This window comes from Microcaecilia unicolor, chromosome 6, assembly GCF_901765095.1.
Source record: "Microcaecilia unicolor chromosome 6, aMicUni1.1, whole genome shotgun sequence".
NCBI lineage: Eukaryota > Metazoa > Chordata > Amphibia > Gymnophiona > Siphonopidae > Microcaecilia > Microcaecilia unicolor.
Window position 1 is genome coordinate 292,727,143 of NC_044036.1, and position 26,852 is coordinate 292,753,994.

At 44.5% G+C, this 26,852-nt stretch overlaps 1 protein-coding gene across 1 annotated transcript in view; it reads left to right on the plus strand.

The window, feature by feature from the left end:
* The window catches only part of CRAT (carnitine O-acetyltransferase), a 123,454-nt gene that overhangs the window by 42,378 nt on the left and 54,224 nt on the right, over nt 1–26,852 (plus strand). The window contains exons 5-6 of the mRNA XM_030206841.1: nt 5,165–5,339; nt 6,571–6,749. Of these exons, the coding sequence (XP_030062701.1) occupies nt 5,165–5,339; nt 6,571–6,749 (354 nt within the window). The remainder of the gene's footprint in view (nt 1–5,164; nt 5,340–6,570; nt 6,750–26,852) is intronic.

Consider the following 26,852-nt stretch of genomic DNA (forward strand, 5'->3'; position numbering starts at 1 on the left):
GCAGAAGCACATTTACAACAGCTGTTGGCGCACATTGTGGGAGTTCGGAACGTGCAGGCAAATTACCTGAGCAGGAATGTCTTGGATCCTGGGGAGTGGGAGCTAGCGTAGTCAGCGGTCCGGCAGATCAAGGACAGATGGAGCTTTCTGAGCATAGACCTCGTGGCGACCCACCGCAGTGCCAAAACTCTGAGATTTTACAGCAGACAAAGAGATTATGGGGCATAAGGCATAGATGCACTTTTGCAGCCATGGCTGGCGGATTTTCTTCTGCATGTCTTTCCTCCATGGCCCATGATAGGCTAGGTTCTTCAACAAATTGGTCACCACCTGGATCGCGTGGTCCACATCGCCCCAGATTGGCCATGTCGCCTGTGGTATGCAGATCTCGTTCGTTTGCAGATAGACGAACCACTTTAATTGAATCTTCACCCCAACTTGTTGGTTCAGGGACCAATCAAGATGGACGATCCCTTCCTCTTTGGTCTTACGGCTCCGCTTTTGAGCAGACAAAGTTGAGAAGGAAAGGTTATTCACCAGAAGTAATTGTGACTCTTCTTCAAGCAAAAAAGTGCTCCACCTCCTCGACTTATAGGCGGGTGTGGCAACTTTTCAAGTCTTGGTGTGCAGACGGGAATTTTTCCCTCGTGGTCTCTCCCTCAGATTTTGGCCTTTCTGCAGGAAGGCCTACTGAAGGGTTTGGTATACAATTCTCTCATGCTGAAAGTGGCAGCCTTGGCATGTTATAGATACAGGCTCCTTTATTAGTGTTGCATCCTGATGTCATGCATTTTTTGAAAGGAGTGCATCATCTCTGGCCTCCGGCGTGCCTACCGTGTCCACAATGGAACCTCAATTTTGTGCTACAGAAGGCTCCTTTCGAGCTCCTTCGTGAAAGATCTGACCGTGAAAACAGTGTTTTTGGTGGTCATCTTTTCAGTGCGCCAAGTGTCGGAGCTGCATTTCTATGTTTTTCATCCACAGGGGTGACGTTGCGCACAGTTCATTCCTTTTTGCTGAAGGTGGCATCTTCTTTTCACTTTAATCAGCCCTTGTTTCTTCCCACTTTTCAAGTGGAGTTGTATCCTTGAGATTTTTCCAGCTTATGGTTTCTCGATGTCTGTCGTGTACTACTCCGTTATCTGAATGTTACTAATGAGTTTCGCTGGTCCAATTATGTGTTCGTTCTTATAACGACAGGTCCTCAGAAAGGGGACTCCGCATCAAAGGCGGTTGCTCGCTGGGGAAAAGATGCTATCTCGTCCGCTTACATCCTGGCAAGAAAGGCATTTCCTTCAGGTTTCGGAGCGCATTCTACTCAGGCAATTGCTTTGTGGGCGGAGTTGCATCTATTTTCTTTGGATTAAATTTGCAGGGTTGTGACGTGGTCCTCGGTTCATACATTTGTCAAGCATTATCGTTTGGATGTCGCGGCACACATGGACGCGTCCTTTGGGGCCTCAGTTCTGATGTTGGGAGCGTCAGATGCCATCCCTGTTGTCTGACTGCTTTGTTACATCCCATTAGTCTCTGGATTCATCTGCTGCTGTCACTAAGGAATGAGAAATTATGTCTTACCTGATAATTTTCTTTCCTTTAGACACATCAGATGAATCCAGAGGCCCACCCTGCTAGTCCAGCAGAGACTTAGTTGGTTCTTCCTGCTGGGCCTGGTAGTTCTTGCATGTTTATATGTTTCAGGATGATTCCTGCAATCAAGTTATTCATCAGTTATGGGTTCATTCCCAATGGGGAAGGAGAAATGTTGTTTTTTTGGTGTGTTTTTATTCTACTGTTTCTTTCCTCTGCTTTGTTACTCGAATACTAACTGGCCAAGGAGCTTTCAAAAAGGTAAACATAGGAAGTCAAATATGTTAGCGTTTAACTTTAAAAAAGGAAGCTATGACAAAATGAGTAGAACGGTAAAAAAAAACAACTTAGAGGAGCGACTGAGAGGGTAAGAAACCTACAACAGGTGTGGATGCTGTTCAAAAACACCGTCCTGGAGGCTCAGGCCAAACATATTCCATGCATCAGAAAACGAGGACAGAAAACCAAACGACAGCCGGCGTGGTTAAAAAGTGAGGTAAAGGAGGCTATTGGAGCTAAGAAGGAACCGAATGAAGAAAATAAGAAGCGGCATAAGGAATGTCAAGTCAGATGCAAAGCGCTGATAAAGGCAAAGAGGGATTTTGAAAGAAAGATAGCGTTAGAGGCGAAAACTGATAGTAAACATTTTTTTAGATACATTAAAAGCAGGAAACCGGCAAAAGAATTGGTTGGCCTGCTGGATGACCAGGGTGTAAAAGGGGCGATCAAGGAAGACAAAGAAATAGGAGAAAAACTAAATGAGTTCTTTGCTTCGGTTTTCACAGAGGAAGATTTGGTTGGGATACCGGTGCCGGACAGGGTATTTGAAGCTGAAGAGTCGGAAAAACTTAATGAAATATTTGTAAACCTGGAAGACGTAATGGAGCAGCTCTGCAAACTGAAGAGTAGCAAATCTCCTGGACCGGAAGGTATTCACCCCAAGGTACTGATAGAACTAAAAAAATGAGCTGGCAGAGCTACTGTTATTGATTTGTAATTTATCCTTCAAATCGAGCGTGGTACTGGAAGATTGGAGGGTGGCCAATGTAACGCTGATATTTTAAAAAGGTTCCAGAGGAGACCCGGGAAATTATAGACCGGTGAGTCTGACATCGGTGCCGGGCAAAATGGTAGAGACTATTATCAAGAACAAAATTACAGATCACGTCCAAAAGCATGGACTAATGGGACAAAGTCAACATGGATTTAGTGAAGGGAAGTCTTGCCTCACCAATCTGCTGCATTTCTTTGAAGGAGTAAACAAACGTGGACAAAGGTGAGCCGGTTGATATTGTGTGTATTACACCAACAAGCAGGGGGGCACCAGATCACACCTTCTGTGACAGAAGGCTGTCCGGTGTAAACTTCTGTTTTGCCTCTGGGACAGAAGTAACCTTCTGAAGGAGTAAATCTTTACTTCCCCAGGCAGAATTCCAGGCAAGAAAAACTCTGGCTACTAAATAAGTATTAGACATAGATGTTTATACAAATTGTCAAAGAAGCCAATCAGTAATTATTGAAGTAGTAACAAATAAACTCCCAATACAGTATAATATGTAGCAAATTAAAACAGAGTTTTCCCTGGGAGCTGTCAATATGTCCACCTCCTAGTGGACACACTGAGGCTCGCCATCCTCAGTTCTGTTTCCTCTTAAATACTTTTTTCTTCCTTTCTTCATTATAATTACCCTTCCTACCTAATGAATATGCATCTTTCCAGAATATTCTGTTTCCTGTTATGATATCTCATGTTCCATCAAAGTCTATCATTTTATTCCCTTATTATATTGGCAGCTAGGGCCTCTCATGCACATAAGCATAAGTTTTCATAGGTTGACCTATGTCCTTGGTATGCAGTCATCATTCTAGCCCCTCTACCGTCTTGCTAGGCCTATAGTTTTACCCACACCCTCTTCTCGTTCTGATTGTTTATATGGATACAGCAGGCGTCCTTAGTCATAGGAGTCTCTGGCTTTTAGTTGCTGACCAGCAACTTATCACAAGCTAGCACAGGCCAAAATGTCAAGTTACAAATTTCTACAGCCTTAGAAAGATATTTTTCAGAAAAAGCACATTTATAATTCTCGTGTAACTTAAGTACTACTACTACTATTTAGCATTTCTATAGCGCTACAAGGCGTACACAGCGCTGCACAAACATAGAAGAAAGACAGTCCCTGCTCAAAGAGCTTACAATCTAATAGACAAAAAATAAAGTAAGCTCCCAGCTCAAGAAAAACAAACCAGCAATATTAGAAATATGTATGGTTTGCACCTTTTCATGGCCTTTATGATATACACCGGATGTGGTATTGGGCTCGCCATCACATCATGTTCCTTCAAGCCACTTATCTGGCGGGCGCAAACAACACCCTGGTCGACAAGCTGAGCAGGATAATGCAACCGCACGAGTGGTCTGTCCACATGGGTGTAGCCTGCAAGATCTTCAGAGCATGGGGCACCCCCTTGGTAGATCGTTTTGCCACGCAACTCAATCACAAGTTCCCTCAGTTCTGTTCCAGGCTTCAGGCCAATGACAGACTAGCTTCAGATGCCTTCCTCCTCAATTGGGGGACAGGCCTTCTGTATGCGTATCCTCCATTACCACTAGTGGGAAAGACTTTGTTGAAACTCAAGCAAGACCTTGGGACCATGATTCTGATTGTGCCATACTGGCCACAGCAGATATCGTTCCCTCTTCTTCTGGGGATTTCCCACTTGTAAGAATATTGGAGCCTGCTTGTCCTCAGAGAAAGTGAAGATACTTACCTGTAACAGGTATTCTCCAAGGACGGCAGGCTTCATATTTTCACAATCCTGCCCACCTTCCCATAGAGTTGTCTCCTTGTTTATTTTATTTTTTGCTTTAGTATTAAACTGAGGAGACCACATTCAGGCGACAGACAGGAAAGCACTTGCGCATTCGCAATGGAGTGTGGCTCATGCTCCACACAGCTTTATTTTTTACTTTGGCAAAATGCTGGATCAGCATCACCCACTTGTGAGAATATGAAGCCTGCTATCTTCGGAGAATACCTGCTACAGGCGAGTATCTTTGCTTTTCAAAGGTGCAATCTGATCCAAGGCTTTGGAGAGTGTTGAGTACAAACAGCTAGTCTGTTAATCTAAATTTAGGGAACTAAAGTTGGATAGAAAAGTGAAGAGGAATGGGGATAAATTGTGTGTGTACATTGAAACAATAGGAGTAAGGTATTTGATAATGGTCAGTCATGCTACATCAAGCTTCTGGTGATCTTCTCCCTATTCAGATCTGCATCAAAATCATTACAGGCAGCTCTCTGATATTTTTTTTCCCTTTACCAAGCATTTGGGTACTTAAGCTTTAGAAAATTGTTGTACCTCATTCAGAGGGCTTTTCTAGGGTATAGGTGAGTAAACTAAATTCATAATTACAGTAATTACATCTGTCTTTAGCTTTTTTAGGACTCAGAAAATCTACATGATTATCTTTTTCAGTCGGTCTAAAATACAGGTTTATTCTTTCCTATTGTGGATTTGTATCTTCTACCCACAGCCCTTCTACTTAGTCCCATTTCTCCTTCTCTCTTTTCAGTTCTTTGAGCTGGATGTGTATAACAGTGATAGAACGCCCCTCACCTCGGACCAGATTTTTACACAGCTGGAGAAAATTTGGAATACATCTCTCCAAACCAACAAAGAACCCATTGGGATACTTACCTCCAATCACCGCAATAGCTGGGCAAAAGCATATAACAATCTCATCAAAGGTGAAAAATACTTTTTCATTTCCTTTCTTGGGCCTGGAAACATTCAATTACATTAGGAGTCTGTCTAAGGTAGGAGAAGTGAGGATTCTTACTCTAGGGCTCTCTTCAAACCTCTCTGAGATCTTCACCCCTTTGTTTAGAAAAAGTTTGTACAGCATAGCATCTGTGCTACAAATATAGTTCTCACACACTATCTGTTTCAACCTTGCTGCACCATTTGCCAGGAACTGACTTGCTGAATCGATGCATCATCATGCTCTCTGTTTTGCCATTTTCAAATCCAGACTAAAAACTATCATCTTCTAGAGACTGCTTTTACATCTTGACCACTTCTCAATAAGTATTCTCTTAGAATTTCTTGTCATGTATATTTGTCTTGACTGGATTATAAGCTTTGTGGGACTCTGCTATGTGTCTGTACAGCACTGCATACACCTAGCAGCACTTTAAGAAAAAGTAGTATGTTAAAAATTTGCTATACTATGTTTTGTAGCGAGTACAACAAAGTAGTTTCATATTCTGAAACTTCTAGAAATGGAAAAGAACACCAACATTTGACAGAATAGAAAGCAAGCAGGGGTGACCTTGTCATAGCCACAGTCACATCCATATAAAGAAAAAGTGAAAGGACAGCAACTGTGGAAGCAAGCCCAGAACCTCAATCTGCTGTGTCCCCTAGGCATTACACCTACCTTTTACTTTGAGACTGCTAAAGTGAATAGGTTGGTCTTAAGGGCAGACCTAAATTGTTTGTACAAGGGTTGGTTAATGCTGTGGGCAAAACATGCCTAAAAACAAAACGGAAAAGACTTAAGTGACTGTAACCCAGTGGCCCCTTTCTCGGGTGCCACTGAGGGGGGATAAATAAGGATATGGATAAGAGCAGTTACTGCTATGGTGTTTGCATAGGTGTTTCTTGCTGTGTGTGTATGTGGCAGATGGAAAATAATGTATACCTTGGATCCAGCAGTAAGGCGGTGAGCTTTAAAATTAAGTTCTGTTATTGTGTATCCTCTGATTTTTAGTTTCTAGGAAAAATGCAGTTTTTCCTTTCATTGTAGAAGCAGAAAGATTGTGTAAGGCCCGTCTAGTCCACTCAGTTTATTTCCTGAAACAGTTAATATTTGGTTTTCTCCTTGCCACTTAGAAACTGGGGCTGTTATGCACTTATTTCAGGATTTCTTGAATACCCTTAATGTTTGTGGTTCATTTCCTCTCTTCCTTTCTCCAGATAAAACAAATAAAGAGTCAGTGAAGACAATCCAGAAAAGTATCTTCACTGTCTGCCTAGATGCTCCTATGCCACGGGTCTCGGATGAGCTGTACAGGAGCCGTGTGGCAGCACAAATGCTGCATGGTGGGGGCAGCCGCTGGAACACAGGGAACAGATGGTTTGACAAAACTCTTCAAGTGAGTATAGGAAGAAATCCCAGAAAGGCAGGTGGATCAGACATGTACTTGGCTTCTCTTCTCCATTTTGGGGAGGGGCAGTACAGGCACACTGGACAAATTCCCCAGATGAAGGTATTTTTCTGTAGTGTTGAAGAAGTTGGTGATGCTGAGAATAGAATATGGAGCAGCTGATGTTTTATGGCTTAAAAGTGCTAAGGGAATGCATGCAGGTGTGGCTGCCTTAGGGGCATTTTACTACTACTACTACTACTTGACATTTCTAAAGCGCTACGTGATGGGGTTTTTTTTCATCTCTATTGTTTGTTCTAAATTGCATATTTGCTTTTTTAGTACAATAGGATGGTATGCTTATGTTCCAGAATATCCTTTACTTTTAACAGTTTTTTTAATTGACCATAGAAAAGAGTACATCCAATCTAATGTATACACAAAGATACACATGAAGAGCATACAGCAGAAGTGAAAAGGGAAAAATAATCCGTCATCAAATATTACAAGTTTCCCACCCCATCACACTAAATGCTCGTAGTAGCTATCCTCTAACCCACAAATGTGAACTGCACAAATGAGAAAGAGATACAAAGTATCAGTATTCGAATCAAAACATTCAATGGAACAAACTTACAGTCTTCAAGCTTGGAACAACTAAAATCCTCGATCTAATAATCATCACTACCACTGCTAAGCTATTTCAATATGACGTTTAAATCCGACTTTGGACGCTTTGCTCAAAACATTCAAAATTCAAGTGGTGAGTATAGTGATTTTCGAAACAGCATAACATTTATTTTTTGTTTTGAAAATGGCCATTTGCTAAACATTGCAGTACTCAGTTCGCCTATCTTTTTGGACCATTTTTGAAAAAAAAAAAAAGTCCAAGTGAAAAATGCACAAAATCAAGCCATTGGGATGTAGAAGGAGCCAGCATTCCAGCAGACTGGCCACACAGACATTCCAGCAGAGCAGTGGGGCACCCTAGGAGGCACTGCAGTGGGCTTCACATAAAAAGTCCCAGGTACACATCTTACCTTTACCCCCTTATATTGTATGGTGAGCCCTCAAAAACCCACCAAAAACTTACTGTACCTAACTTTACACCACTACAGTAGCCCTTATGTCTGCAGGTATCACCTATGTGTGGGTACAGTAGGCTTTTGGTGAGTTTTGGGAGGCTGACACTTTCCACCACAAGTGTAACAGCTAGAGTGGATTATGGTCCTGGGTCCGTCCCCCCCCCTTCTCCACAGTGCACTGCACCGACCACTAGGCTACTCCAGGGACCTGCTTGCTGCACTAATAGGACTGGCCATAACATCTGAGGCTGTCATAGAGGCTAGTATGTACTGTTTCTTTCACATCTTTGGGGGTTGGAGAGGGTCAGTGACCACTGAGGGAGTAAGGGGGGGGGATCATTCCTTTATTCCTCCAGTGGTCATCTGGTCATTTAGAGCACGTTTTGTGGCTGATTCGTTATTAAAACAGGTTTTGCTTAAAACTTAGTTTTAGTCCTGGATGATTTTGTTTTGTTCCATTATGGCAGAAAAACATCCAAATATTAGAAATGCCCATATCCCGCCCTTAACACTCCCCCCCCCCCCCCCCCCCCAATATGCCCTCTTGTGATTTGAATGTACTGTAAAATAGCAATTTGAATGTTTTGGCAAGCAAAACGTTCGAATTCTGCTTTATGCCACTTTTTAAATGTTTTTCTCTTTTGAAAATGAGCCCCATAGGCACCTATCTGTTTTTATAAAATGCAAACATAAATCGTGCCTAGATTGAAGGGCAGATGTACATGTTTGCATGTTCAATATGCACGTTTTATAAAATATATGTTTAAATTGCTACTCTTCCCAAACTCTACTCCCGAGCATACCTACTGTACAAGTTCGAACTGGCTTGCATTATGCATATTTTTAGGTGTGATGTAGTTTTAGAAGAGCTCGCTTATGGGTTATGAACTTGACCAGCAATAAAATACAAGCTTGTATGATTAGCGGTCCTGCCTTGAGTTACGGTAGGTAGTTTTATCTGTGTCTATATAATTTGCTCATATGTATGTGGTGAATATGTGTTATGCTTCAGGAAAATATTTATGCAGTGCTTTGTGGAAATTTCGTGGTTGATTTCATTTTCTTATGATATCCCCTCGGGTGCCCCACCCAAATTTGTGGCTTAAGTACTTTAATTAAAGAAAATGTATAGAACAAAATGATTTTCTCATGAGACACAGTGATGACAGTTTTCTGCATGTTTCCAGTGGATGAAATGCACTTTTTTTTTTTCAATTTTTTATTTATACAGTTTTATACAATTAACACCAATAGCAATAGGTCAAATTTCACAGTAGATTAATACAACTTTGGTATTCTTACTTCGTTGTGATTCTAAACAACGATTGCTAAGCAAGATATAAACCCCATCTGCCCTCCCTCCCTATTCCCCCCCACCCCTTAGAGTGTCTGTTTAGTTGGTTCTATATGTTCACACTTGCAGATAGCCAAGTGTTATAAAGGTCCCATATCTTCATGTGGTGTGCCAATTGTCCTTTGCGCATTGCGGTGAGTTTAGACATCAACTGGATGTAATTCAGTTTTTCCAGTACAGCTGGCAGATCTGGTAACTGAGGTTTCTTCCAGGCTGCCGCCAATACCAGCTTGCCCGCTACAAACACCTGTGTGGCAAACTGGTGAACATGCTTTTTGACTGTTGGCGGTCTAAAATGTAGAAGACAGTAGTCCATTCTCATCTGATATTGAATGGTTGTCACTGATTTTACAAAGTCCAATATCTTTTTCCAGTATCGAGCTGCATGAGTACAGGACCACCAAATATGATACATATCCCCCTCCATCCCGCAGTCCCTCCAACATAGGGCCGAACCCGAATTATACATTTTAACCAGGCGGCTGGGAGTGTAGTACCAGCTATATAAGATTTTGTGCCCGTTTTCTACCATAGCGCTGGATACTGAGACTCTAAGCAATGATCGGAAGGCCAATGCCCATTGCTTGGGGTCGTATGAGGTCCCAAGTGCTGTTTCCCATCTATGTGTATAGTACTCTACCAGATAGGTACGGGCTAGTAGCACTTTATAGAGCCTGGAAACACCCCCTCTCCCTCCTCCTCCCGTCAATCCTTTTTCCAATTGTGTTTCTTCCAGACTGAGTTCCTCCGCCGCTCTACGGCTAATAAAATCTTTTGCCTGGCAGTTTTGGAATGCTTGCAGCGGGGAAAGCTCATGTTCCTGGCAAAGTGTTTGGAATGATGGTGTCTGGCCTTGTTCATGCATTTGTCCCAGCTCACAGAGGCCCATGTTCTCCCATTCCTTGTATGCTGTGTCTATTCTACCTGGGCCAAAATGCAGGGCAAATCTTAAGTATGTGTGGTTAAAGTATATTCGCTCCGGAAAAAATTGTTCCCTAATCTTACACCAAATAGTGAGTGGCCACTGGATAATTGAAGGGCTCTTTTTAGTTATTTCCTTAAGCTTATGTATCGGTAGCCAGGGTATTGCCCGGAGTGGATATGGATCTAGCCAGCTCTGCTCTATACAGGTCCAAATTTTCCTTGTATCTTGTAGCCAAATTGCCAAAATGCACAGGTGAGCTGCATAGTAATAGTTGCGAAAGAAGGGCACCCCCATGCCCCCTCTGTCTCTAAACTGATACATTGTCTCCCGCCGTACCCGTGGTGGTCTCTTCCTCCAAATAAAAGAGAATACTCTACCCTGTAGACCCCGAAAGAAGGAGTCTAGAATAGATATTAGAAGGGCCATAAATAGGTACAGGAGCTTTGGAAGGACTACTATTTTTAAAGCATTAATCCTACCTATCCAGGATAAATTCAAGCCTTCCCAACGCTCTAGCTCCTGGAACAAGTCCTGCACTTTATTAGGGAAGTTAGTGTTAAAGATATCTTCCAGGCGGCGTGGTATGTTAACCCCTAGATACCTAATGTACTTGCTGGCCCATCTATATGGAAACTGCTCTTTCAACTCTTTTAGGATGGTACTGTTTAAGTTCACGTCAAGAGCTTCTGACTTCTCAAAATTGATTTTGAATCCGGAGACAGCCCCATATGTCTTTATTTCATTCCCTATGATCGGGAAAGCTATTACAGGATCTTTTATGGTAAGCAAGATGTCATCTGCAAATAATAAGATCTTAGTTTCAACTCCCCCACCTTTCAGGCCCTTGATGTCTGTGCCCTCTCCAGTTGTACTGCTTCTGGTTCCACCGTATCGCCATGTGCTGTTAATAGGTCACTGACCAGTCTTTGAATCACCTGCTCACATTCTTGGTATGCTGGCGTCTCAGGGAGGCCCCGAAATCTTAAATTGTTACGACGGCCCCTATTTTCCAAGTCTTCAATTTTTTCCAGCAATTGTTGATGCTCACCCTGCATTTCTGTCATCTGGTGGTCCATTGCGCCCAGCGTTTCGCTATGAGCCTCCACTTGTGCCTCTGTATCCTCTAGGCGCGAGCCCAGCTCCCGAATTTCCCCTCTTAAATCGGCCCCGAGCGTCGCCACCTCTGCTCATAGGGCATTTAGGTCTGCGCTGATATTTTGCAGCCATGATTGTAAGTTTGGGACTTCCTCTCCCTCTGCTTCCGTGCATTTCAGTTGTTCCGGCTGATTTTTTGGGGATCTGGGGCTTTCTCCGCTCGTGGGCTCTTTCGTCTTCCGAGCCTCCGCCATCTTGTTTTTTTGCTCCGCCGCGCCTCCGGTGTAAGCAAACCGCGGAAGGTCTTGTAGCGCTCGAGCGGAGCTCATACGCTGCTGCAGTTCTTTATCTGGGCTCAATTTAGCCTGTATTTCGGCTCTCCAGACGTTTTTTCCGCGTGAGGATCGCTCGTTTTTGCCGTGGGAAGCAGGAGCTGTACTCTTAAGCGTCCATACGGCTCGATGACGTCACTTCCTCCCCCGCACTCATTGATTTTAATCATGAATTGATAATGAGCATGACTATTGGGCAGACTGGACCGTTCATGTTTTTGTTTGCTGTCTCTTCGATGAAATGCACTTTTGAACACTGTCCAGTGTGTCTGCAGCATAACAGTTCTTTCACTTTTACCCATTCAGGGGGAGATGAACAAAGCTTACCATGCTTGCAGTGTTTGCTTTAGATTGGTTATAGCTCAAGAGGGGGTCCACTGGCCCACCAGGGATATTTTGGGCACAGGGGGAGGTTGGGAGGGTTTGGGATTTTCTGGAAGTGGAGGGGAGGAGTTACTAGACCATCACGGAGTTTTTTGAGTTGTACGAGGGGGGGGGCTCAAGAGGAAGTCCACTGGACTCCAGTGGACCCCCCTATGAAGCCCTCCCCCTGCACAACTCAAAAAAACTCTGTAGTGGTGTAGTGATGATTTGAATTTGACAGCACTTTTCTGTGCATGTGCTAGGCACTTACTGAGTCACAAACCGTGACTAATGCACAAAGAGGATGGCATGCAAATGAGATGCATGGAAATTTAACTGCTGATGCACAAAGGTTGACGGAAATTTAACGGCTGATGCACAAAGGTTGCCGTTAAATTTCCAAATTTGCATGCCATCCCCTTTGTGCATCAGGTCGCTGTTTGCGACTTGGTAAGTTCACCCGGGGCTGCCATATTTAATGGCAACCTTTGTGCATTGGCACCTCATTTTGTGGCTGAAATATGATGCCTTCATGACCAAAGAGAGCCCCAAGCCTGATGAAAGCAGAACAAAGTGCAGCCTGGTAGTGGGCTTTGGGGTCCCCTCCCAAATTTTTGCCCTGGGCCCCAGCCATGTCTGACACTAGCTCTGGCAAGATGCCCATTTCAAATCTGACATACTGTAATTACAAAATATAAAAATATATTTTTTTCTACCTTTTGTTGTCTGGTCATTGTATTTTTTTAAATCATGTTGGTCTCGGGCTCTGGTTTCTGCTTCCCTCTGCCTTCTCTTAACTGACTTATCAAGTTCTCCTTTCCATTTGACATCTCTTCTCTCTCCATGTCCATCATCCATCTTCCATTTCTGTGTCCCTATTGTTCCCCATGTTCAGCATCTCCCTTCTGTATTCCTTTACTTCCCTGACCAGTATCTCCCCTGTGTTCATATCCCTGCAACCATCATCACCTCTCTATCCTTTCCCCGTGTGTCAAACAACATCTCCTTACTGTGTCTGATGTTGCCCCCCCCCCACACCCATGCACATCATTTCTCCTCTGTTTCTGTTACCTCCCCATGTCCAGCTTCTTCCCTATCTTCCTCAACAATATGTCTCTCTTCTCTCCCTCTCTTCCCCCACCCATTCCATTTTCTGACTCACCTGCCTGCCCACTTCCCCTTTCTCCTTCCCACCGTGGGTTGATTTCCAGTTCCTTCATCCCCTTGGTCCAGCATCTGTTTCCCTTCCCTCCAGCCCACCTCCACATCCCATGAGTCTAGCCATCACCTCTCTCCTTTCCTCTAGTCCCTCTCCAGCCCCCTCCTCCTCCCATGTGTCTAGCCTGCACCTCTTTTCTTTCCCTCAAGCTCCCCTTCCTCCCATGGGCCCAGCCAGCACCTCTCCTTTCTCTCCAGTCCCAGAGGAGAAATTGGCTTGTTGGTGCTGTGACCTACAGAATTTTGGTGAGCCAGAGAGTGGAGCCAGGAGGCGGAGTAGATGGGGCTAGGATGGGGTGTGGGTCGGAGGTTGGGTAGAGTGGGATGGGGTTAGGCATGTGACTTGAAATCTCACTCTCAAATATTAGGCCCCCTTGGCAGCTCTGGAAATAATATCACTTACATAAGTACACAAGTGTTTCATACTGGGACAGACTGAAGGTCCATCAACCCAGTATCCTGTTTCCAACAGTGGCCAATCCAGCTTATGGACTTTTCTTCTAGGAAGCTATCCAAACCTTTATTAAACCCCACTAAGCTAACTGCTTTTACTACATTCTCTGGCAACGAATTCCAGAGTTTAATTACATGTTGAGTGAAGAAATATTTTCTCCGATTTGTTTTAAATTTACTACTTTGTAGCTTCATTGTGTGCCCCCTAGTCCTAGTATTTTTGGAAAGAGTAAACAAATTCACATCTACCCATTCCACTCCAGTCGCTTTCTGCCCTCTCCCAGGTATAAAGGTACTAGTTACCTGTAACCTGGAATGTCCAGCACTCCAGGGATTATGGTCCTAATGCCACCAGGTGGAGAGACAGAAAGACATAGAAGGCTATAGTAATATGAGAATAATCAGTAATTGTTTATTACACTTACCAATCAGGACTACAATTAGAATACGTAATATAATTAATTAATTCTCATATGAGACAGCAACCGGGACACAAATATGACCTCTAACGTTAGCTCTCTGATTGCCTCTGTCCATGATTCTCCTTTTATAACCTTTTCTCTCATAGGCTAGTATTGGAAGTACAAAGTCAGCATATCTTAACATATTCCAGCATATTCTAGTAAATTCTATCTTACAGAAGCAAAGTTCTTTATAACATATTTGCTTATCATAAGTAAGGTCAGTAAGGTTATCCGCCGATTTTTAAAAAAGGCTCCAGGGGAGATCCGGGAAATTATAGACCGGTGAGTCTGATGTCAGTGCCGGGGAAAATGGTAGAGGCTATTATTAAAAACAAAATTACAGAGCACATCCGAGGACATGGATTACTGAGACCAAGTCAGCACGGCTTTTGTGTGGGGAAATCTTGCCTGACCAATTTACTTCAATTCTTTGAAGGAGTAAACAAACATGTGGACAAAGGGGAGCTGGTTGATATTGTGTATCTGGATTTTCAAAAGGCGTTTGACAAGGTACCTCATGAAAGGCTACAGAGGAAATTGAAGGGTCATGGGATAGGAGGAAATGTCCTATTGTGGATTAAAAACTGGTTGAAGGATAGGAAACAGAGAGTGGGGTTAAATGGTCAGTATTCACAATGGAGAAAGGGTAGTTAGTGGGGTTCCTCAGGGGTCTGTGCTAGGACCGCTGCTTTTTAATATATTTATAAATGATTTAGAGATGGGAGTAACTAGCGAGGTAATTAAATTTGCTGATGACACAAAGGTATTTAAAGTTGTTAAATCGCGACAGGATTGTGAAAAATTACAAGAGGACCTTACGAGACTGGGAGACTGGGCGGCTAAATGGCAGATGACGTTTAATGTGAGCAAGTGCAAGGTGATGCATGTGGGAAAAAAGAACCCGAATTATAGCTACGTCATGCAAGGTTCCACGTTAGGAGTTACGGACCAAGAAAGGGATCTGGGTGTCGTCGTCGATAATACGCTGAAACCTTCTGCTCAGTGTGCTGCTGCGACTAGGAAAGCGAATAGAATGTTGGGTATTATTAGGAAAGGTATGGAAAACAGGGGTGAAGATGTTATAATGCCATTGTATCGCTCCATGGTGCGACCGCACCTTGAGTATTGTGTTCAATTCTGGTCGTCGCATCTCAAGAAAGATATAGTAGAATTGGAAAAGGTGCAGCGAATGGCGACTAAAATGATAGCGGGGATGGGACGACTTCCCTATGAAGAAAGATTAAGGAGGCTAGGGCTATTCAGCTTGGAGAAGAGACGGCTGAGAGGAGACATGATAGAGGTATATAAAATAATGAGTGGAACAGGTGGATGTGAAGCGTCTGTTCACGCTTTCCAAAAATACTAGGACTAGGGGGCATGCGATGAAACTACAGTGTAGTAAATTTAAAACAAATTGGAGAACATTTTTCTTCACCCAATGTATAATTAAACTCTGGAATTCGTTGCCGGAGAAAGTGGTGAAGGTGGTTAGCTTAGCAGAGTTTAAAAAGGGGTTGGACGGTTTCCTAAAGGACAAGTCCATAAACCGCTACTAAATGGACTTGGGAAACATCCACAATTCCAGGAATAACATGTATAGAATGTTTGTACGTTTGGGAAGCTTGCCAGGTGCCCTTGGCCTGGATTGGCCGCTGTTGTTGACAAGATGCTGGGCTCGATGGACCCTTGGTCTTTTCCCAGTATGGCATTACTTATGTACTTATGTACTTTGCAAAAACCATCTTCCCAGCAACCAAAGTTGTGTCTCTTCATTATCTGCTTTCATGGTCAGCAGCAAATTTCCCCTTACGTTATTACATTCATGTACAGTATTCTCCTGCCACACATATCTCTGTTATGACTCCATATCTGCCTGTCTCTCCAACAGAAGGGCAAGCTGACATGAGATTCACATTCTGTGTAATTCTTATTATTTAGCTTCTTGGTGACTCTTAACCTGTTCATAGCCTGTTCACAGAGGCCTAGCTTTGCTCATAATTCTCAGTTACTGTTGTAAAGTTATTTTATGGTTCATGACCTGCATGTCCCATATAAACAATACCTCAGTCATATCTCCCCTCAGCCATCTTTTCTCCAAACTGACGAGCCCTAGCTGTTTCAGCCTTTCCTCATAGGGAAGTCATCCCATCCCCTTTATCATTTTCTTTGCCCTTCTCTGTACCTTTTATAATTCCAGTTTATCTTTTTTGAGATGCAGTGACCAGAATTGCACATAGTATTCAAGGTTCGGTTACACCATGGAGTGAAACAAAGGCATTTTAACATCCTCGTTTTTATTTTCCATTCCTTTCCTAATAATACCTTTCTGTTTGCTTTCATAACCGCAGCACACTGAGCAGAGGGTTTCAAAGTATCATCAATGATGACTCCTAGATCCTTTTCCTGGTCGGTGACCCCTAACATGGAACCTTGCATCATGTAGCTATAGTTCGGGTTCCTCTTTCCCACATGCATCACTTTGCATTTGCTCACATTAAACATCATCTGCCATTTGGATGCCCAGTCTTCCAGTCTCATAAGGTCGTCTTGCAATTTTTCTCAATCCTCTTGCAATTTAACAACTTTGAATAACTTTGTGTCGTCAGCAAATTTAATTACCTCACTAGTTATTCCCAAATCTAGATCATTTGTAAATAATGTTTTAAAAAAAACGATCCCAACACAGACCCCTGGGGAACCCCACTATCTACCTGTCTCCATTGAGAATACTGACCATTTAACACTGCTCTCTGTTTTCTGTCCTTTAACCAGTTTTTAATCCACAATAGAACACTACTTCCTATCCCATGACTTTCCAATTTCCTCTGGAGTCTTTCATGAGGTACTTTGTCAGATGCCTTTTGAAAATCCAGATATACAATGTTGACTGGCTCACCTTTATCCACATGTTTGTTCTCCCCTTCAAAGAAATGTTGTAGATTGGTGAGGCAGGATTTCCCTTCACTAAATCCATGTTGGCTTTGTCTCATTAATCCATGCTTTTGAATATGCTGTGTAATTTTGTTCTTTATAGTAGTCTCTACCATTTTGCCCAGCACTGACGTCAGGCTCACCGGTCTGTAATTTCTCGGATCACCTCTGGAACCCGTTTAAAAAATCGGCGTTACATTGGCCACCCTCCAGTCTTCCTGTACCATGCTTGATTTTAAAGATAAATTACATATTACTAACAATGGTTCTGCAAGTTCATTTTTCAAGTCCATCAATACTCTGGGATGTGTACCATCTAGTCCTGGCATTTGCTACTCTTCAATTTGTCAAATTGCCCTATTACATCGTCCAGGTTTACAGAGATTTAATTCAGTGTCTCTTTGATTTGTCAGCATTGAATAGATTTTCTGGCCCCGGTATCTCTCCCACATCTTCCTCGGTGAAAACTGAAGCAAAGAATTAATTTAATCTCTCCGCTATGGCCTTGTCTTCCCTGAATGCCCCTTTTACCCCTCTGTCATCTAGTGGTCCAACCGATTCTTTTGCCAGCTTCTTGCTTTTACTATACCTAAAAAAAAAAGTTTTTACTATGCATTTTTGCCTCCTACGCAGTCATCTTTTCAAAGTCTCTCTTTGCCTTCCTTATCAGCGCTTTGTATTTGACGTGCCATTCTTTATGCAGTTTCCTATTATTTTCATTCGGATCCTTCTTCCATGTTCTGAAGGATTTTCTTTTAGCTCTAATAGCTTTCTTCACCTCACTTTTTAACCGTGCCAGCTGTCGTTTGGTGTTCCTTCCTCCTTTTTTAATACACGGAATATATTTGGCCTGGGCTTCCAGGATGGTATTTTTGAACAGCATCCACGCCTGATGTAAATTTTTGACCTTCGCAGCTGCTACTCTAAGTTGGGGGGGGGGGGGGGTTCACCGTTCTCATTTTATCATGGTCTCCTTTTTGAAAGTTAAACATTAACGTATTGGATTTCCTGTGTGTACTTACTCCAGAGCTTATATCAAATCTGATCATGTTATGATCACTGTTATCAGGAGGCCCCAGCACCATTACCTCCTGCACCAGATCATTCGCTCCACTAAGGACTAGGTCTAGAATTATTTCTCTTTGGCTGCTGAACCAGCCGCTTGATAAAGCAGTCCTTGATTCCATCAAGGAATTTCACCTCTCTAGCATGCACTGAATCTATTTCTTGACTAGTTTTCAGAAGCTGTAATGTTATGTTTTATTTTGATTTATAAGACTATTTCTGAGTTTGATGTAAGCAACTGGAACAAAATTGCACAACCTTGACTCTCCTGGGAATAAATAGCTTTGATTTCCCATAAAGCCAAGCTATGAAAATTTTACATAGTTCTCAAAATGTATGCAAACATGCCCGATGAATATTTAGTGTTGGAGTTTGAAAATGCCTATTCGCTACTTCTGGACAGGAGGGAACCATAGACAAGCAGGTGGGGATGGTAGGCATTGGCAATATCAGCAGCTGTCTAGGGTGCCGGGGATTTGAAAGCACCAAAGAGCAGGACTAAACAAGGTGTCCTGGTAGAAGACTCCGTGGAATACGGCCTTTATCTTGTTCCCTAAACAGGAACCTGAATTCACTTACTCTGTGATCGGAACCTGAATTCACGTGCTGTACGATCCCTTTTTGGTCATGCTTACAGGCACCAACATCTTAAATCCAGACTACAGAGACTTTAATTTAACCCATGCTGTGCACAGCCCTGATATCCAGCATTTTACGCATGTAGAAAAAACTTTGCAGAATTGCAGAGAGCGATGAAAGAAGTTAGGCAAAACAAAAAAATGGAGTGGAGAGGACCAAATATCAAGAGATCAGTCGCCACACACAAGGGTAAGATGCGAACCCCTCTCTGTTTTTCTGTGAGAATTTAGGCAAAGCCATGCCTCCACTGCACGAGGAAAAAGATTCCGTCTGTCACCCAGTCGTGACATATGAAGTTAGCCATATTCCAGCGCTTTCCTGCAGCCGGCAGCGATTCACACAGGCTGGCTCCATGGCCGTCCTCCTGCTGTGTCCCTCCCTCTCTACTGCAACTTCCTGTTTTGACACTAAACAGGAAGTTTTAGTAGAAAGGGCAGGACGAAGCAGGAGGAAAGCCTGGAGCTGGGCTGCCGGCTGCAGGAAAGTGAATCGCTGCTGGCTGCAGGAAAGTGTAAGTGACACCTGCAGGGAGGAGAGGATTTATTTATTTATTAACAGCAGGAACAAAGCTTTTTACCTTTCCCCCAGTGCAGTAAAAAGTTTTGTTCCCACATCCACAGTAATTTTAATTAGTGTTGCTATTACCGTGGATCAAGGACAGGCAGGCTACTTGTTCTCACATGTGGGTCGAAGTCCGCGTCGGCCCAGGAATCGGCATTTTGCAAGCATAAGTACATAAGTACATAAGTAGTGCCATACTGGGAAAGACCAAAGGTCCATCTAGCCCAGCATCCTGTCACCGACAGTGGCCAATCCAGGTCAAGGGCACCTGGCACGCTCCCCAAACGTAAAAACATTCCAGACAAGTTATACCTAAAAATGCGGAATTTTTCCAAGTCCATTTAATAGCGGTCTATGGACTTGTCCTTTAGGAATCTATCTAACCCCTTTTTAAACTCCGTCAAGCTAACCGCCCGTACCACGTTCTCCGGCAACGAATTCCAGAGTCTAATTACACGTTGGGTGAAGAAAAATTTTCTCCGATTCGTTTTAAATTTACCACACTGTAGCTTCAACTCATGCCCTCTAGTCCTAGTATTTTTGGATAGCGTGAACAGTCGCTTCACATCCACCCGATCCATTCCACTCATTATTTTATACACTTCTATCATATCTCCCCTCAGCCGTCTCTTCTCCAAGCTGAAAAGCCCTAGCCTTCTCAGCCTCTCTTCATAGGAAAGTCGTCCCATCCCCACTATCATTTTCGTCGCCCTTCGCTGTACCTTTTCCAATTCTACTATATCTTTTTTGAGATACGGAGACCAGTACTGAACACAATACTCCAGGTGCGGTCGCACCATGGAGCGATACAACGGCATTATAACATCCGCACACCTGGACTCCATACCCTTCCTAATAACACCCAACATTCTATTCGCTTTCCTAGCCGCAGCAGCACACTGAGCAGAAGGTTTCAGCGTATCATCGACGACGACACCCAGATCCCTTTCTTGATCCGTAACTCCTAACGCGGAACCTTGCAAGACGTAGCTATAATTCGGGTTCCTCTTACCCACATGCATCACTTTGCACTTGTCAACATTGAACTTCATCTGCCACTTGCACGCCCATTCTCCCAGTCTCGCAAGGTCCTCCTGTAATCGTTCACATTCCTCCTGCGACTTGACGACCCTGAATAATTTTGTGTCATCGGCGAATTTAATTACCTCACTAGTTATTCCCATCTCTAGGTCATTTATAAATACATTAAAAAGCAACGGACCCAGCACAGACCCCTGCGGGACCCCACTAACTACCCTCCTCCACTGAGAATACTGGCCACGCAATCCTACTCTCTGCTTCCTATCTTTCAACCAGTTCTTAATCCATAATAATACCCTACCTCCGATTCCATGACTCTGCAATTTCTTCAGGAGTCTTTCGTGCGGCACTTTGTCAAACGCCTTCTGAAAATTCAGATATACAATATCAACCGGCTCCCCATTGTCCACATGTTTGCTTACCCCCTCAAAAAAATGCATTAGATTGGTGAGGCAAGACTTCCCTTCACTAAATCCGTGCTGACTTTGTCTCATCAGTCCATGTTTTTGTATATGCTCTGCAATTTTATTCTTAATAATAGCCTCCACCATCTTGCCCGGCACCGACGTCAGACTCACCGGTCTATAATTTCCCGGATCTCCTCTGGAACCCTTCTTAAAAATCGGAGTAACATTGGCTACCCTCCAGTCTTCCGGTACTACACTCGATTTTAGGGACAGATTGCATATTTCTAACAGTAGCTCCGCAAGTTCATTTTTTAGTTCTATTAATACTCTGGGATGAATACCATCAGGTCCCGGTGATTTACTACTCTTCAGCTTGCTGAACTGACCCATTACATCCTCCAAGGTTACAGAGAATTTGTTTAGTTTCTCCGACTCCCCCGCTTCAAATATTCTTTCCGGCACCGGTGTCCCCCCCAAATCCTCCTCGGTGAAGACCGAAGCAAAGAATTCATTTAATTTCTCCGCTACGGCTTTGTCCTCCTTGATCGCCCCTTTAACACCATTTTCGTCCAGCGGCCCAACCGACTCTTTGGTCGGTTTCCTGCTTTTAATGTATCTAAAAAAATTTTTACTATGTATTTTTGCTTCCAACGCTAATTTCTTCTCAAAGTCCTTTTTTGCCCTCCTTATCTCCGCTTTGCATTTGGCTTGGCATTCCTTATGATCTATCCTGTTACTTTCAGTTGGTTCTCTTCTCCACTTTCTGAAGGATTGTTTTTTGGCTCTAATGATTTCCTTTATCTTACTGTTTAGCCACGCCGGCTGACGTTTAGTCTTTTTTCCCTTTTTTCTAATACGTGGAATATATTTGTCCTGAACCTCCAGGATGGTGTTTTTAAACAGCATCCACGCCTGATGCAAGTTTTTTACTCTGCGAGCTGCTCCTTTCAGCCTTTTTTTTCACCATTTTTCTCATTTTGTCGTAATCACCTTTTCTATAGTTAAACGCTAGCGTACTTGATTTCCTAGTTTCACTTCCTTCAATGCCAATATCAAAACCGATCATATTATGATCACTGTTATCAAGCGGCCCTCGTATCGTTACCCCCTGCACTACATCATGAGCACCACTAAGGACTAAGTCTAGTATTTTTCCTTCTCTTGTCGGCTCCTGAACTAGCTGTTCCATGAAGCTGTCCTTGATTTCATCAAGAAATCCTATGTCCCTTGCGTGTACAGATGTTACATTAACCCAGTCTATATGCGGGTAATTGAAATCCCCCATTATTATTGTGTTGCCCAGTTTGTTTGCGTCCCTGATTTCCTTTAACATTTCCGCATCAGTCTGTTCGTCCTGGCCAGGCGGACGGTAGTACACTCCTATCACTATCCTTTTCCCCTTTGCACATGGAATTTCAATCCACAGTGATTCCAAGGAGTGTTTTGTTTCCTGCAGAATTTTCAATCTATTTGATTCAAGGCTCTCGTTAATATACAATGCTACCCCTCCACCAATCCGATTCACCCTATCACTACGATATAATTTGTACCCCGGTATGACAGTGTCCCACTGGTTATCCTCCTTCCACCAGGTCTCAGAGATGCCTATTATATCTAATTTTTCATTTAGTGCAATATATTCCAACTCCCCCATCTTATTTCTTAGGCTCCTGGCATTCGCATATAGACATTTCAAACTATGTTTGTTGTTCCTAAGTACATCATGCTTAGTACTTGACAGTATTAATTGGCAATCTTTTGTCTGATTTTTATTGTTATTTAAAGATACCTGATCTACTACAATCTCTTTTGCAACCTCACTATCAGGATACTCTATCTTCCCTGTTATGGTGATATCTTTGAAAGATACCTTATCCCGAACCATGCTCTTTTGAGCGACTGTCGGCCTTCCCCCCATTTCTAGTTTAAAAGCTGCTCTATCTCCTTCTTAAACGCCGATGCCAGCAGCCTGGTCCCACTCTGGTTAAGATGGAGCCCATCCTTTCGGAATAGGCTCCCCCTTCCCCAGAATGTTGCCCAGTTCCTAACAAATCTAAAGCCCTCCTCCCTGCACCATCGTCTCATCCACGCATTGAGACTCTGGAGCTCTGCCTGTCTCTTGGGCCCTGCGCGTGGCACAGGTAGCATTTCAGAAAATGCTACCCTGGAGGATCTGGATTTCAGCTTTCTACCTAAGAGCCTAAATTTTGCTTCCAGAACCTCTCTCCCACATTTTCCTATGTCATTAGCAAAATATAAACAAAGTTTTGCCAGAGTCTTCTGGCGCGCGGACTGATTTCCTGCCCGCCACGTGAGCGTGCCTCCTCAGTTTTCTTTTCTCTGTGTTGAGGTGTGGTAGTTTTTTCTGTCCTCCTCTCAGGCCCAGGAAAGAGTCTTCGAGTTTTCGATTTTTTTCTTCTAATTTTTCTTTATTTTATTTTATTTTTATTGTCATTACAAAAAAAAAAAAAAGTTCCCATAGTGTACTTTTAGTTTTGTTCCTTTTCAAGTTTCCTTTGTTTTTCGTCGTGGCCGGGTTATTCCCTTATTTTTGTGTCCTTTTTCTTTTATCAGGCACAATCTCGTCTTTTGATTTCGCCGAAGCCGTTTTTCCTCCCATGTCATCATAGTAACATAGTAGATGACGGCAGAAAAAGACCGGCACGGTCCATCCAGTTTGCCCAACAAGATAAACTCATATGTGCTATTTTCTTTGTATAACTTACCTTGATTTGTATCTGCCATTTCCAGGGCACAGACCGTAGAAGTCTGCCCAACACTACCCCCGCCTCCCACCGACCAGCCCCGCCTCCCACCACCGGCTCTGCCACCCAATCTCGGCTAAGATTCTGAGGATCCATTCTTTCATCGAAGACACCAGTGGCACCCAGTGGCTTCAAACGTTGTACTCGGTGCAACCGGACCATCTCAGGTACCGATACCCACGCCTGGTGTATCCAGTGCCTTAGGCCCGACCATAGCCCAGCCGCTTGCAGTCTGTGTCTTTGTATGAAGAAACGGACCCAAGCGTCTCGAGAAGCCCAATGAGAAAAGCTTTTTGGGGCTTGGTCCGGTCCTTCGACATCGGTACCGAGGTTGGCAGCGTTGATATCGACACATTGAGGGAAGCATCAACGTTGGGAATGGAAGTAATGGCTGCTGAAAGACCAATTCACGCTGGGAGCAGTGAGGCATCGAGTGGGTCTCCACCTGCCTCGAGGCCTCCTGTTATGCAGGCCCCCCCGGGACCGACCTTCTTTGGACCCGGCCCCGAGGAGGCGTAAGGATCCCACGTCCTCTTCGGTACCCAGGAGTCTCGATGACGGATGTCGAGCGAAGGCGAAGAAGCACCATCATCATTCTCCTTCGACATACGGTGCCGGGAGCTCTGAGGCGTCGAGGGAATCGGCACCCGAGGAGCGTCAGCGCTGATAGGATCGCTCTATTCAGGAGGTACCGATGCGTCGGTCTTCTGGCAGCCGGTATCTGCTCCCGAGCCTCGACAGATTCTGCCACCGGCTCCTTTACTGACCCTGCAGCCTTGTCTGACGGCGGCTCTCGATGAGCGCATCAGGGCCCTGCTTCGAGAGCTTCTGGAAGGATTGCTGCGCCAGTCTGCTTCGCTGTCGGGGGTGCTTGCGCCTTCTGTACCGTCTGCTATAGCGGCATCTGGCCCTTCGCCTGTGATAAGGTCCCTGACCTCGGTGCCGCCTGCCACCCAGGTCGGCTCCCCTTCGACATCAGTGGAGGAAGCTTCACTGCCATCGAGGACGTTGCTCCTCGGCACCGAGGCAGGCTCAGTTTCGGACTGCTCTGAAGGATGTCTTGTCCGATACTGAAGATGAGCGTTCATGGGAGAAAGAGGAAGATCCCAGGTACTTTTCTTCTGACGAGTCCTATGGGATTCCCTTTGATCCTTCCCCTTCACCAGAAAGACTTTCTCCACCGGAGAGTCTATCCTTTACCTCCTTTGTCCAAGAAATGGCTGCGGCTATTCCCTTCCCTATGGACATTGAGGATGAGCCCAGGACTGAGATGCTCGAGGTCCTGGATTATCCTTCTCCACCTAGAGAGGCTGCAACGGCTTCTTTGCATAATGTACCGAAGGAAGTCCTTATGCGAAACTGGTCGTTCCCTCTGTCTAATCCTGTGATCCCGAAAAAAGCTGAATCCCAATATCGGATCCACGATGAACCTGGTTTGATGAGGTCTCAGCTACCTCACAATTCCATGGTGGTGGACTCCGCCCTCAAAAGAGCCAAGAGCACTAGGGACTATGCCTCAGCGCCCCCAGGCAGAGAATCTAGAACCTTGGACTCTTTTGGGAGGAAAACGTATCAGGCCGCTATGCTTGCTGCCAAGAACCAGACTTACCACCTCTTCACGAGCGTCCACTTGCGCAACTCAGTGAGGCAACTGTCCAGCTTGGTCGATGCACTCCCTCCGGAGCAGGCCGAGCCTTTTCGCCAGGTAGTCAGACAGCAGAAGGCGTGTCAAAAATTCCTGGCCAGGGGTACGTTCGACACTTTTGATGTAGCATCCAGGATCGCTGCCCAAGGTATAATAATGCGCAGACTCTCATGGCTGTGTGTCTCTGACCTGGATCATTCGGTCCAGCAGAGGATGGCAGATGTTCCTTGCCGGGGGATAACCTGTTTTGTGATAAAGTAGAGGACCTAGTTGACCAGATCAAGAAGCATAATGATGCTATGGATTCTCTCTCCCGCCAGGCGTCTTCTGCTACTACCTCCTAATCCAGGAGGTTTTTTGGAGGGAAGCGGAGTGCTCCCTATTCCTTTCCTAGGTGTAGGTACACTCCTGCTTCTCGGCAGCCTGCCCAGGTTCAGTCCCAGTATGCTCGTTCTCATCAACAGCATGAGCCTAAGACCACTGCGGCTCCCCAGCAAAAGCAAGGGACGGGCTTTTGACTGGCTCCAGTTCAGCATAGCCTCAGTAAACGTGTCCGTACTGGACGACTTGCCGGTTGGGGGGAGGCCTCTTATAACCTCCGACTGGTGGGTTCTTCAAATTGTCCGGTTAGGATACACCCTCAATGTGGAATCCAAGCCTCCAAATTGCCCACCGGGAGCTCAGTCCTACAGCTCCCAGCACAAGCAGGTACTTGAAGAGGAACTCTCCACCCTTCTACAGGCCCAAGCAGTCAAACCCGTTCCACCAGGGGAAGAAGGGCTGGGATTCTATTCCAGGTACTTCCTTGTGCAAAAGAAAACAGGGAGGATGCGTCCCATCCTAGACCTGAGGGCCCTGAACAAATTTCTTTTCCGAGAAACAGGGGGGATGTGTCCCATCCTAGACCTAAGGGCCCTGAACAAATTTCTTTTTCAAGAAAAGTTCAGGATGGTTTCCCTGGGCACCCTTCTTCCCATGATTCAGGAAAACGATTGGCTATGCTCTCTGGATTTGAAGGAGGCTTACATGCACAGGAAGTATCTTCAATTTCGGCTGGGAACACAGCACTTTCAGTACCGTGTACTGCCCTTTGGCCTGGCGTCTGTGCCCAGAGTGTTTACAAAATGCCCAGCTGTAGTCACAGCGTCTCTACGCAGACTAGGAGTGCACATGTTTCCTTATCTCTTGGCTGGTGAAGAGCACCTTGAAGGAAGGTGCTCTGGAGTCTATGCGAACGACTATTCAGATGCTTGGAGCTACTGGGTTTTCCTCATAAATTATCCCAAGTCCATCTCACCCCAGTCCAAAAATTGGAATTCATTGGAGCTCTGCTGAACACTCAGACAGCTCGAGCTTATCTCCCTGAGGCAAGGGCGGACAACCTTCTGTCCCTGGTGTCCATGGTTCGAGCGTCTCAGCAGGTCACGGCTCGGCAGATGTTGAGACTTCTGGGGCACATGGCCTCCACAGTTCATGTAACGCCCATAGCACGTCTACATATGAGATCAGCTCAATGGACCCTAGCTTCCCAGTAGTTTCAAGCTGCAAGGGATCTAGAGGATGTAATCCAACAGACCACCAACCTTTGGAATTCTCTTCAGTGGTGGATGATTCGATCCAATTTGACTTTGGGGCGACCATTCCAAGTTCCTCAGCCACAAAAAGTGCTGACGACGGATGCATCTCTCCTGGGGTGGGGAGCTCATGTAGATGGGCTCCACACTCAGGAAACCTGGTCCTTTCAGGAAAAAGGTCTGGCGGACAGGTTG